Source organism: Centrocercus urophasianus, unplaced genomic scaffold, assembly GCF_019232065.1.
Source record: "Centrocercus urophasianus isolate 14NV4802_14NV808 unplaced genomic scaffold, USGS_Curo_1.0 seq_16, whole genome shotgun sequence".
Classification (NCBI taxonomy): Eukaryota; Metazoa; Chordata; class Aves; order Galliformes; family Phasianidae; genus Centrocercus; species Centrocercus urophasianus.
Window position 1 is genome coordinate 875,787 of NW_024884711.1, and position 14,847 is coordinate 890,633.

General features: G+C 39.7%; 1 protein-coding gene across 1 annotated transcript in view; it reads right to left on the bottom strand.

Moving 5' to 3' along the window:
- Positions 1-14,847, bottom strand: part of PDE1C (phosphodiesterase 1C) — a 281,179-nt gene that overhangs the window by 223,002 nt on the left and 43,330 nt on the right. The window contains exon 3 of the mRNA XM_042817161.1: positions 9,931-10,102. Within this exon, the coding sequence (XP_042673095.1) occupies positions 9,931-10,102 (172 nt within the window). The remainder of the gene's footprint in view (positions 1-9,930; positions 10,103-14,847) is intronic.

Here is a 14,847-nt window from a genome sequence, read left to right on the forward strand (position 1 = left end):
AATAAAATAATGCATTTCTTTGCTTTTCTATCACTTCATCTGATCTGAGTGACGAAGGAAATATATTAGAAAGTTTTAGGCCAAGCTCTGTTCTGAAATCAACATTAATAGAGAGTACTGCTTAAAAACAGATATCATGCTAGTCTAGCATCCCTATGAATATCAATATTTATACAATATTTGTAAGATAAAGAAAAAATTCAGGACATCATGCCCCAGAAGCACCTCTGCAGATGCAACAAGCAGTAACCTCTGCTCCAGGTTTTGACTCAAGGCAGATAAAAGTGTTCAGCTGATCCTGGAAGGGAACCAGTGATTACTAAGACCACAAGTAATTTCTCTAAGACCAGCATCCAACTTATGATGAGCTGATGAGAAAGTTTCCACCAGTTCTTCATGCAAGTTGCCTCTGTCATATGCATTTGCATTCTCTATGTAGAGGAAATTAGTTCTGACAAAAGTAAATTATATTAGAGAATCTGTATTAGTTATCTTATTTAGATGAATTTTTTTTTCCCTCATCTATACGAGCTGTGAACTCAGTGTCACTTTATTTAGATGACTGGGAGGTAAACCTTGCATTTTAATGAATTTCACTATGGAAGATTAAATTTAAAAAAATACAGAGTTTATATAGAAAAAAAAAAGTTAAGACTTTATTCTAATTCATCTCAAACACAGATGGAGAAATTCTCCAGAGAAAAATCCCAGTTGTGAATCTGCACTGCAGACCTCTACCACACACTGACGTCAGAGGGAGTTCCATGCAGCAGATGTTTGCAGACTGTGCAACAAAAATCTGCAATGCAGATAACAGATCCGCAATGCAGATCAGACACAAGGATTTTACTCACAGAGAGATAATTTAGCTTCACCCTCCCCAGTACAGAATCACAGGAAACCTGCAGTTGAAGGGACCTCTGGAGAACACCAGTCCAACCACCCTCACTCAAAGCAGAGTTGACTACAGCAAGGTGCCCAATACTGCTTTCAGTTGCATTTTGAATCCCTCCAATGATGAAGTCTCCACAGCTTCTCTGGACAACCTGCATCAATGTTTGGCCATCCTCACAGTAATCGATTGATCAGTTAAATAAATAAAGAAAAGCTGTTTACGTTGTCTTGCTTTCATTTTTTGCCCTCTGCTTCTTGTCCTGTCACTGTCCACTACTGAGTAGAGGATGAATCCTTCTCGTGCATTCCCTCATATCAGAAATTTATATTTGTAAGTTTCCCCCAGCCTTTCTTTCCTTCTGGATGAACGCTGCAGCTCTTCTAGCCTCCCTTTGTTTGTCAGCTGCTCCAGTCATTTGATCTTCTTCATGGCCCTTTACTGGACTCACTGCACACATGCCCATGTCTCCCTTGTAGTTGGGTGCCCGGATCTGGATCCGTCACACTAGTGCTGAGAAGAGGGACTGTCTGACCAGCTGGTCATTCTCTTTGTCCTGCAAGCCAGGAGGCTGTTGGTCTTCCTCACTGCAATGCTACATTGCTGGTTCATGGTCTAAAGAGGACCACTAGCTTCTTCTCAGCCAGGTACCCCCAGCACGTACTGGTGCATGGCATTCTTCCTCACTGGGTGAAGGACTCTGCCCTTCCTTCATGAACTGCATGAGGTTCCATCCCTTTGAATTGCAGCACACTCACTCCTCTACTTTTCCTTCAATCTGAGAATTTGCTGAGAGTACAGCATGCTCCATCATTCGGGTCACAGAAGTTAAACAGAGTAAATCATAGTTGCCTGAGCTGTAACACAGCCATTCCAGGAAATCGATCTTCGTGAAACATAACGAATCAATCTGCACTATTATAAACTTCTCATGAGTTATTTTTGAACTGTTTTAAAAAGAATGAAATATAAGAAATCTGAGGTTCACCTCACTTGAAGTCAGAAAAAAATGAAACGAGTTTAAAGAAGAGCAACGCGGTTGACATTCTGCTGCAGTACAAAACTAAGCAGCCTGTATTATGTTGATACCAGTGAGTAATTTCTGTAAGAAATGAGTGCAGCTTTGCAAGCATAAGAGCTGATATGTCAGGACAGCACAATTATTCAGACTACACAATGAATTTCAAGGAGAAAAGAAGAAAAAGTGCAATTTATTTCTGAGAACTGATGAAATGGGCAAATACGTAAATCCAGAGCAACACAAAAAAACCCTGTGTGTTTCAGGTCATTTCTTGTCAAAACCATCCTGCTCACAAAGTGCCTTGGCAGTACAGAAGTCAACATCATAGCAGCAGAGCAAACAAGCAAATAGTTTAAGGCTGTAGTAATTCAAGGTCTGTAAGCTTCATGGAGTTTTTGTGAAAGCCAACGTACATCAATAGAGAGGGAATTTGCTGCATCTAGCCCAGGTTGCTTTGATTAGCACTATTTGACAGCATTGCTAATGATTCAGGAAAAAAAAAACCAAACAAACTCTGCCAAGTTTATTAGATTTACAACATTAATCAAAAACATGCAAATTTTAGTTTATGAGCAGTTTCGAAATATCAAACCACATACTCAGCTGCAGCAAGTCAGGAAAACTCCACTGAAGTCAACTGAGTTTTATGCCAATTTACCCCAAACTTGGCTCACTGCATTTACACTTGACGCTAATTCCTTTACTCAAGTACTGCTGATATAGCAGGTGATTACATTATGAGCAACTTCAAAACAATTCAGAAGGTGAAGAAGCCCTCCAAAGGAGGTGCAGTGCCAGAAGAATCCAATTTTGTCAACATCACATCTTCAGAATGAGTATTACTTCATTATGGATAACACTGTTCAGAATTAGGGCAGACTTAATTATAAGTGCTACGGGAACCTAGCAGGATAACAAACAATCTCGATTCAGAAGCAAATGCCATTGGTGACAATTCTATGACAAAAATCAATCTTGACATGCAGAGTAGTGGGAACAGAAATACGTTCTTAATCATAGATGCTGTAACTGCAGACACTAACTGATCTAAATGATGCCTGCATGCATCGTTTAAAAGGAAATGAACTTCTGAGGGTTTTCCTTTTTCCAATAAATGCTCTTCAGTAGCTGTTACTTAGAAGAAACACATCTTCATGGTTTGGTCCCTTCTCAGCTGAGCTGAGAGAAAATTTGCTCTTACAAGTAAGTGCTCACATAAAGATGACAAATTTACAAGTAAAGGAATTTCCGGGCAGCAGCCTCAGGTCAATTTCCACTCTCAAACAACGGCCTTTCAACCAAAAGAAGACAGAAGTTGTTGGGGTTTTTTTGCCATAGCAAGATCAGCACTGACAGCAAATTTAGAATACAGAGCTGGTTTCAAGACAACTTAAGCCAATTCATAAAGTTTAGATCAATTTATAAAGTTCAGATGAAAACCAAGGAACACATGATAGTTTTAGCAGTCTTGCTGTGAATACTTCAGTAGTTTCAGAGCCAAACATTATTGGAACTAAAAATAAATGTCCCAGTCTGCAAACTACAGACACCATGGCTCTGACATCAGCGAGTGCTGAGCACTCAGATGGATAGTGTGATAATTTCCAAATGAGACCTTTCTATTACATAAAATAGTTTCTAGAAATTGCCAGCAGGCAGCTTAACTTGCAAATACCAGATGAAGAGCAGCCATTAGAAAGTTATGTGGGAAAGGGGTGCTGCCAGTTCACAGCAGCTTCACTTCCCTAGATGTTACTAATGTCTGCAAAATCAATGGCAAGCTGGACTGCAAATCCATGGCAACAGCATTTGGGGCAAAATACGATGGTTACCAAAAATCATTTTGCATGGAGCAATAAGAAAACGGACAAAAACGGCCAAAACTTTCATCAGAAATCAGCGACTCAAAAAGTAAGAAACAAAGCAAGGTGTGCAAACAGGAAACTCCCAAAAGCCCAGAGCAACCCGTAGCCTGGCATTAATTGCATTACTCTGGGAACTAACAGCTCAACCTATTGGATAGGTGACACCTGCAATAGGTACAATGATTTCCAGTGTGTCCAAGATAAATATTTAGAATAGATTCTCTGCTGAGTTTCATTAAAGTCTGAAGCTTGTATTTAAACACAAAAATCACTTCTAAAATACCTTTTTCTTATACAAAATACAGTTCTATCTTCAGATTTGATTGTCATACTCAATTAGCTGGAGCTGAGAATCACTTTTTTCTCCTTCCCTTCAAAGCTCTTCACTTTAAGAAGTGTGGGACATCAATGGAGATTAAGATCTTATCAAACAGCTCCAAGATCATCCTGAGTAATTTTGTAATTCTGTTGTTATTCACTTCAAAACATTCCTGAGTTGTTACTTACAGGTTTTGCAGTCTCAAAACAAAACAAAATCTGTCCCTTACTGGATTGAATTTGAATTCACCACATCCTTTGGGAAAACACCACATTATAACATACCAATCAACTTCATTGCTGTCAGCCAGGCATTTAAAAGCTTGGGAAATTGCTCAGGAATTTCTTTTGAGTGCCTTTTAATGTTTTTGTTTACACAAAGTTTCAGCACGTGATTAGCGAAAGACTTCTATCTGCGCTCATCACACTCTTACACAGCCAAGATTAGAGCCACTATCCTGTTTTCTCACTGGGAATAAAATACAGACTGTGAAAGTCTTAATAACAGAATAAACAACTTATGGCCTACAGGACACATGCAGGCTGCCAGGGCAATAAGTCAGACTTATTCCCTACATTCCCTCCTCCCAAGCAGTGTTTAAGTACAGCTCACAGTCTGAAGGAACAGGCCAAGTGGCCCACAGCTCCTTTCCATGGCTATTTTTCCTGGAAGCTGAGCTCTCCAGCCCCTTTAGGTGAGGGTGCCTCAGGTTCAGTTTGCATCAGAAACCCCAGATCCCTGAACACGCACAGGAAGATCATGCTGGGTGCAACCCCAGTGTAAGAGGCAATGACATACAGATACTGGAGTGATAGCAATCGACCAGGGAGATCAGGCAAGATCAAAGTACCCATGAGATGTCTACTGTTCTGTTAAATACAGCTTAACTTGATCAATAGATTAAATTGTTGTTAATGGGAAGGCTGAGAATCATACAGCATTTTCCTAAGGAAAAGGACAGCCAGCTTTCTGTCGGGAAGCTGGCTAAAGATAATCTTAACAGGAATTGCAAGGCCTTGCAGACTGGTATTAGTAATGTAAAGACTATTAATCACTTACAGTAGAGACAACTAAATAGTGCACTAAGTACCTCCTTAGCAGGATAAAGACAATCCTTAACTTCATGCATTTTCCTATACACAACTGCACGCTCAAACAATTTATTCTCTAAACCTGCAAGGAATGCAGGGCCAGCAGGCACAGAAAGCTGACCAATCAACCTTATTTGTGCACACACACCCTGCAACAGCCTTGTGTCACATAGACATTTGAGATGCGGGTTGCACAGCTTGGATTTAAAAACGCCTGCCCTGTGTGCAGAGTGGTGGCTGGCATCATCACTGCCAAGGACTAGGGATGATTTTTAAGCTTACAGAGCCAGAACTGGAAGCCTCATGTAGCTGCTAATCAAATGCTCTGAGTTTATCAAAGGTCAAGATTCAGGTGATGTCCATCAGGCAGACATGTATGGTCTAGGAGATACTCTGTCCAGTCGTCTAAGCAGGACTTCTTTACCACCAGGTCCAAGGAATATCAGCTCAAAGTCTTGCTCCTATTTTGGAAGTGGGTTTGTTCCATACCTTTAGGATGTACAGCTGTGCTTGGACACCCACAGCGCATCTGAATTTCTCAGCTTGGGTCATTTGATGTTCCTGATATTTACAGGAACAGAATTGCTGGGCTTTGCTTGTCATCAATAATACATCTATCCTCTGAAGAACAAGAAGACTGTGATATAAATAAATAAATTTAAAAAAAAAAAAACACATAAAAGAGAGGTTCATTTCTCTTTCAACTGCCTTAAAAAAAAAAAAACACCTTCCTTCCAGATCCATGTGGATACGTGTGGAGAGAGAGGATGAAACCTTTGAACAGTAACTGGTATAAATCTTTCTTCTCTGATCATCCCCTCTCTGACTCATAAATCTCCATCTACCAAGAAATGAGTGCACAGCTCTCATAAAGTGTAACCTGCACCTAGAAAAGAATCACACTTAAAAGAAAGAAGAGAGATTAATGATGTGGAGCCATTTCCTTAATGAACAGAACAATTTTCACTTCCTATTCATCCTAATGAGTATCAATAAGTAACAAGAATAAGCAAAAGGTTTGAATAGAACACAGATTAATTTAAGTTTAACGCACGTAAAGAGCATTATAATAAGTCTGAATCAAAAAAGATGTTGAGAAAGATGGCTCTCAGAGATACAGCTTACATTTTAATGTTCAGCATGCCCTGATCTGCTGCAGATGGGTGTAAAAACCAACCAGAAAGCATATTTCTGGTTTTGTTGGCTTTTATCAAGTTAAGGCAAATAAGACTTCTCTCCCATTTTTGTGTTTAAAAAAATTTTTTTTTTTTAAAGAACAAAATCTAATTTAAAAATGCAGGCAATAAAGAAATGAATCCTAGACACAGATTTATTGGGCAGAAGAAGAAGGAGGAGCTTTAGTCTACCTCATATATATACATATATGCACATATGTAGTTATGGCTCTCCTGACTTTCAGAACCCAGATACCAACTGAGGTAGTTGTAGGCAAGCTTTGGTGCCTCCCAGTATCAGAAAGTGACCAGGTTCCTCTCCACCACGTACCTGGAGATTGATTCTTGCTAAGACTCCAGCAAGGTGGCAGGAAGGAAGACCCCTATCGCTATTCTCATTGATGCTAGCTCAAGCCACCCCAAGTTCCACCTGTCAGATAGAGCCAGCTGGACCAGCCTCCAATTGCAGACCAGCTTCAGCTGTCACACAGACCTGGAATCAGGATGGAAGGTTGAGTGAATGTTTTGGCTCCGAAGAGCACCTGCAGGTCTTCCCAACGACATTCCAGTTCCCACTGGTGGCCACCAGATCCAGCATAGCTGCTGCATCACTCACCACTGCATAGGCACCACCAGCAGGCACCAGCCCAGGTGCTGCGTCCCAGGTCTCTGGACTCAAAATAGTGTTCTCTCCTGTACATCAAAACCAAATGAGTCTAGGAAAAAAATCATGACAACTTGGAGCCTTTAAAAATAAGATCACGGCTCTTGTAACTATATATTAGCAAAGAAAGACAGTGGATGTACCAAATCTGTCACGTAAAGTGCAGGCCAAGCTCATAATTTCTATGTGTAATTATATTTTTTTCATTGTCAAAAGGGGATAATCCTTCATTCTCAACGTTTCCACCACATTTTCCGTGTAAAATTCCAATCAGCATCTCCTCTGCCTTTACTAGACAAAAAGAATAAGTGTCAACGAGAATGGATTTCAAAATCAGTAAGTACTGCAGTAGTATAATTTGTCAAGATACAGAATTACTTATGATTATTTGCTCAATACAATACTGCAAACAACAAGATCCTGCAAATTCTTGCAATTTGCTATTCAGGAAGGTATTTGACCTTGTTAACAGCAATTGTATGTTTCCTACTGTCTTAGAGATAGTAAATAAAAATTGTAGAAGACAATTAGAATGCTTTTTAACTAAACAGAGAACAACCACTATACTGATTTGGTGTGCAGAGAGGGGGTTGTTTCATTTCTTTTTGCTTTGTATCATAAAGATGGTTTATTACTGCACGAAAAGTAAGACTGAAAAGACTGAAGCAATTGCATTCTTCCTTTTATGTTTATATCCATTTCAGTCTCATGTCTCAATGTAGCACAAAATCAAATATAGCTCTCCTCCTAATTGTCCAAGCTACAGAACAATAAGCACTACGCAGTAGAATACAAGATCTAATACCAAAGGTGCAAACTGGGATTTCATGCTGCCTATATGTATTCACATAAAAAGAGATGCAATCACAAGAAGTGTGACTCATTTGACACCAGAGAGACATTTGCTTTTTAACAGTGCATGAAAGGAATAGTATTGCCATATACTGCTCGAACAGCAGTGAGGCAAAAGCAGTAAGGGAACTGCTGCATTTTATGGTTTGTAGCAGTCACGTTAGAAAAACTGGTCTGGTCCTTCTCACCATGAAATCAGTTCTTAGAAACCCAGTATTGCCCTCCACAGATCCTGAAGTTCAGCCACCAGGGTTGTAATTATTACACGCAAATCCCAAATGCAATGAAATAGATCTTCCACCGGCATCTAGTAAACAAGAAATAAGGGACGTCTAACTGGCAAGCAACCACTGGCACCCAGACATACCAGTCACACTGTGTCAAGGCTGCACTTGAAGACCAATACATACAGAAGACCCCAATGAATCAAACGTGGAAAAAATGGGACTGCTTCCTAAGTTCCAATTCACATTACAGTATCAACAAGATTTTAAGCTGAATGAAAACACAAGTGTTCTTAGTTTTTTCGTGTCTTTCAGACAGTAATTGCAAGGTACTTTTGTCTTCAATTCCTGTACGTGGCTCAAACACACACAATGCTTCCATTCTTCATAAAATTAGACAGTTATGATTTCCCTTTATAAAAGTCCAAACAATGCCACATTGTACAGTAACTTCTATAATGATGAAATACAAAGCTTTGTAATGATTATGAAGTTATTTACATTGCATTAGCAAAACTATCTTGCTAAATTAAGTCTTCCAATTCATCAGACCTTATTATGCTACTCAACCTCACTTCTTCTAAGAGTCAACCCTACTCACAGAATCAGATCACACCATTTGAAATGCCATGACATTATTTTGTCACACAAAATGGTTGAAATTATCTCTATGATGGCAAAGTAAGGGCTGCTGCTACGCAGAATTCATTGCGAGAGGAGAAAGCTAAAAAGAACTCCTGAAACAGATTCCAAATCTCAAAAGCACCGAGTGTTTAAAAGCCATTAAATATCACAGGTCATCATAAAAGGGGGAATCAGGGTTGGCCTGAATCATTTCAACAGGAATATTAAAGAACTGTAACATGATTTAAGATTATGGGACTTATTTTTATAGGCTGACGTAAATTGACTTGTTAATTTATTTTTTTTTCCCAACATCAAACAGTATAAACAAGATAACTGAAATTACTACCTCATATAATGACTTCAATAAGAGCCTTCAAAATAACGGTTATACAAAGAGAAGTTTGAGACACTGAGTTACAAAAAAAATAAGTAAAATAAAAATCACTCTAACAGAAATTTATCCAAAACAAAAAAAATCACTTCATGTTTGCACACACGTGCTTTGATTATAAAAGAAAAGTCAAACATAGTTTTCAGAAAAAGCTGCTAAAAAGCATTTGGAAAAGATCCATTTTGCCACACGTTATTTCTGGGCAAACACCACTGCTCACAGTTTGGTCAAAGACCCACTGCAAGCTGCAAGCACACAGCTTCTCCATGTTACCTTATTTTCAGAAAACATGCCAATAAACATCTTTATTGACAACTTTACATCCACACGATTAAATGAGAGAAAAATCCAGAAATTGATCTCTCTCATACTTTACAACAGCAACAATCGCTCGCTTACAAGTCCCTGGCCAGAAGCAAATTAATGGACAAAACAAATTAATGCTAGACAGTTCTCAAGACATTACATTAACAAAGAAAGGTGTAGCGCTCCCTCGCATCAGTAAAGCACCATCTGACCTGAAGTGCAAGCTTTCATCACTAAAACACTTCCAAATTAAACTGCATCAACCGTCAAAGACATCTTCTATATGCGCCTTGTCCATAATCTTTTAAGAAGGCTAATGAACTCTGAGTAAAACCACACATCCAGTCAATATTATTTACGGACCTCTCTTTTCCTCTCCTGTTTCATACAAAGCTATGCAGCACTGCAGGATCTTTCAGAATTGATTTCTCCTGCAGACACTGCAAACAACCTTAAAAACATCCTCTCAAGCATAAACAGTGTAAAAATCACATCCTTCAGACCTGAAAGATGCTTTCACCAAGGCCTCGGGACTGTCCACAGGTGGCAGCTCATCTGCAAGGATCTCTTCAGGAGGTCTAGGGTCACTGATGATGGTGGGCTTCGGCCTTTCCTTGAGGTTGCCAGTCAGCCCACCGATAATGGTGTTCCACAAGCAGTTCTGTGATTTAGACCCTGCAGACAGAGAGTGGAAAAGGAAATGAACTCGTGTTCTCTGGTAACGCAGCAGTCTAGAAAATGAAGTCTTCTTTGTTATCTTTTCTGCCTTTGCATCATCACACTTTGCAGTTAGGCCTGAAAACCTGAAATAAAGCTCAAGGTAGAATTATGTTCTAACATTCCTGTCACTTTAAAATCCAAAACCATAATGACTCTGTACCAGTTTTGGCTAGGATAGAGTTGGCTTTCTTCATAGCAGCCCATATGGTACCAGGCCTTGGATTCGTGACCAAACAGTGCTGATCTCACACCAACTTCTAGCTTTTGCTGAGCAGGGCTTACACAGTGTCAAGGCCTTCTCTGCTCCTTGTGCTGCCTCACCAGCAAGAAGGCTGGGGTGCATAAGGAACTGAGAAAGAACACAGCCTGGACACCTGACCCAAACTGACCAAAAGGAGATCCCATGCAGCGTGACACTGTGCTCAGCAATCAAAGCTGGGGAGAAAGAAGGCGAAAAGGGGGACATCTGGACTCGGGACTGTCTTCTACACTCCTGCTTTCCTGGAAATGGAAGAACACAGGAAGCTGCAGGTGAACTCTGTATTTTCCATTGCCTGTGTGTGCAGCTTTTGCTTTACCTATTCAGCTCTTCAGCTCACCCCAGAGATATTCTCACCTTTATCCCTCCAGTTCTGGTAGAGAGTGAGCTGTGCAGGGATTTGCTGTCTGTCAGGGTCAGAACACAACGGCCTCCCAAAGAAAGATCTGGTTATAGAACAAGTTTCATGTGACAATGAAAAGCTCCCTCTTCACATTCTGCTTGAGCTATAACTTCACATGTATTGACGTGGCAGTATCTCAAATGAAAGAACTAACAGAAAACCAAACTGAACAATCAATACAACATGAACTGTTAACTTTCACTGGCTCAAGTTAATGAAGTTTAAAAAGGTATTTGCTTTCTATTGAAAGTTCAGCTTTTTCCAACAGACATTCAAATGCCAAAATAGATCTGTGGATAAACTTTTTACATTTACTTAGAAGTGTCACTGGGTGCCTTGTGCTTGTCACTCACAGATCCCACCCTTGTCTGTAAATGTAGTTTCATTGACAAAATACAGTTATTATCCTTCAGTCAGATCTCTTTCTGCCTTTGCAGAAGAGAATATGAGACTTCCATAAAGTTCAAAAAAGCAAGCTTCATATTTTCAAAATTTTCCAAATAGCTTCTGAATAAATTAGGCACTTCTACAAACCCCACTGATACTGCCATACTGAACACCTGCACATATTCTAAGCTTAAAGCATTACAGAATACGTGCAGATGGGCCAGCACTTTCCAAAAAGAGCAGTTAAGTGCTGAAATACAACTATTTCAGTTAAGAGACTTTCCACAAGCATTAAGCTTACTGGATTCCAGGGTAGTAGTAAGACAAACCACCTCTTCTGCTGGTCATTCTGCATGGGCATTTTATTACTGTGCAAAACAAACAAAGAAATCTGACAAATGGGATATTTCTGAAGTCGGCAACTGATTTTTTTTTAATAGCAGACTGTAAAGGCAAGACTATCTGGAACTCAGCTGTCCAGCAGAGCAGCAAATAATGGATCTAACATGTATGGACTAAGCATACTACACACAAAGTACATAAAAGATGAAACTGCTCTGATTAGAGGAATTGCTATCTCATGCCTCATGAGAATCCATTACAAGAAAACATTCTTTAGAAGCAATAATATCAGCTGCAACAAACAGGTAGTAGCAGCAGCAGTAGTCTGCTAGTCGTCCTACGTCTTCTTTTCACATAGCCAAAATGGCACAGATACAGAAGAAAAAGGAGAGGAGAGAAAGAAGAAAAACAAGAATTCATGTTTATCTCCTTCTTTCCAAAATACTTTTCAGAATATTTTCCAGATAATAAAGAAAGCTTGATATTCATGCTTCTCTGCTCTTAGCTGTCAGCAGCTATTTAATACGCAAGGACCACAACTATCCAAATTTACAGGTTGCCTTGGTGTCCTATGCCAAGTCCTAACAATAGCTAGAAAATTAATAGTCACACCAGGTAGTCCAAAGCCAAGTAATCTGTATGCAGCAGCTGCAGAATTGAACGCAGCATCAGCACATCTTTATCATTCAAGGATTTGTGATGCTATGCTACAGTATTGCTTCTGTGCTCAGGGTACCACTCAAATTTCTCAAAAAATCTGTTTTATTTAAATATGTAGGCATTTGTGGTCCCACTTCATCGGCAGAAATACAAGGAATGCAAGATGTTTAAATTATGTGATGGACCAAACAAGTCATCTGCGATAGAGCCAAACATACTGTGATTCCCTATGATATGTTGAGAGGACCATCTCTTCTGCACGAGAGTAGCATACGTTGGTCACAGATATGGTCCACAAAGAAAAACAAATTGTCATCCAGCCACAAACACTGCACACCACTCACAGAAAAACTGAACTGTTGCATACTACTGAAATCACGTTTTGTGGAAATGAAGCTCTCAAGCCACATTCATAATTTTGAGACTTTCTCCTGCAATTATTCCAAGGGATCTGCTGAGCTTCCCAAACCCAGACCTTTTTATTTCCACAGATCTGTCTTTTATTCTATACACCCTCCAGCTTGACAGGTACAGAACACATTATCCATTTTCTGCACTTACTGGATGCAAACAGTCCACAACTCATACTACCACCAAAAACTCACAGCAAAGTGTTAGCAAACTCTTACTGAAAACTATATAGTCACTCACCTCAAACTTATTGCAATATACACTGTTTTCCCCTACATGCTTGGTACACAGCCCCAGCCCTTTTCTTCCAGCACAGAGGTTCCTTCAGGTAGTTCTTTTTTATGATTTGATCTAGATAAACAGCTCTCCTGAAAAATGAACATCAACAAATCTGCCAACTAACATGAATCAACTAATTTCATTACAGCAATGAAAAGCCACGTTCACCTACCCTAATCCACGTTTAGCCTGCCCACAGTTACAGTGTTTTGCTTAATAGGCCTGATTGACCAACCATCAGCCAGAAGCCTCCAGCTGCCCTGAGTGCCTGATGGACCTAAATCCCCACAGCTGCAACTGTTAAAGTACTGATGGCACAACATGGCTACCAACAAGATAACACAGCGAGATATTAGGCACGTTCACTGCTGCTAAAGGAGTAGTAACCTCTTATGTTCAAAGTCTGCTGAATGAGCAGGAATTTGATGTTTGAATGGGATACTGACTGGCCCTAGCATCTAAATGAGTAACAACTCAAATTTAACTTCTAATCCTTGTGGTAAGTCTAAACACTTGCAACAGTTCTTTTCCCTCATTTTATTATACCCTTGGTGAGCTAGGGGCAAAAGCAAGATAGATTTAGGTGTTATAATTTAAAACACAGAACTCTGCTTAAAGAATCTGTGGTATATTTGACCTAGTAGATGTTCAAATACTTTCATATACTCTGAAAATACTGTTACAATGCAAGTCTGCCTATCTGGATAGCTACACAGCCATCATTCCCAGCGCTCCACTTAGCAGCAGCCTTTGTCTCTTCTTTGTCCTGAACTAAGCTGGAAACAGCCACGTACTCCAGAGAGCTGTAGGGAAACAGTCATAATGGGCAAAGCTCACCTGAATTTCTGTAGGGCTTCACAGTACAGAAAGGTAGATAGAGGAGATAAGGAAGGCTAGCATAACTGCAGGTGTGCCAAACTCTGAGTTTTGCTATGGACCACAATTTGGCAGTAGAGGAAGCACTGTTCTCTGTTGTGAAGATGAAGTTACTTCAAACTAATCATTCAAGTGAATGTGAAAAGCCACATGCTAAAAAAACACCTGGTCTCTGGTTTGTGATTCGTATGCCAATGATACTAAGCTATCTCTTCAGTTACTGCTTAACTCCTTGTCCTCAAACACTGCCAATTTTTATGCCATTCAGCCAGGATGTTTTTGAATGTTTCATCTGCACTCTACTGACTGTTCAATGAAAACACAGCATAGCAGAATAGACAGAAGTGTTCTCAGCAAAATTTTAGGTACTATTAATTTAACTCAGCACATACCTAGGATATTAATGTTCCTGCTTCAGCAGGGGGATTGGACTGGATGATCTGTCGAGGTCCTTTCCAGTCCCTGAGATTCTGTGTTTCTGTGATTTCCCTTCCTTTTCAAAATAGTTCCCATTCTTATTTTCCTTCCTATTCCAACAGTTATCATCCCATCGTGTCAGGACCATGCAGTCCTTTTTCATTGTACCCTATATGTCACTATGCTTTTTAAACTTTGTTTAGCTGTTAGTTTTTGTTTGTTTGTTTAATCTGCTTATGGCATGACTCACCTCAAATCCACTCCAAGTTGTTTATTTGTTTTCCAATAAAAAATTACCATTTTCCCATCCTGTTTCAGTGCATCCTTGAATTATTTACAAGATTTGTTCAGTGCAGTCGCTGCTCTGTGTTTCAGTATGCAGCAGTTTGATTTGCTCATGGCTTGGCTGTCTTAAGAGTTTAGAAGGTGAGAACTTAGACCTAAACTCTGCTTCTCTATTAATACTGCTGACTTGAAGATGCTTTCCTACTGGTAGTTTAAAATGTGTCTTCTCTGGAACCTGGTGCTTCAATATACTTACTGTACTGTAGTGACTGTCTATGCCCATTATCTGTAGATACTGTGAACTGGATATTGACTTAGTTCAATAGTTAACCTAAAATTAAAGTGCCTTCTTCAGTCAACTAAACCTGTTTGCTTTTGTTT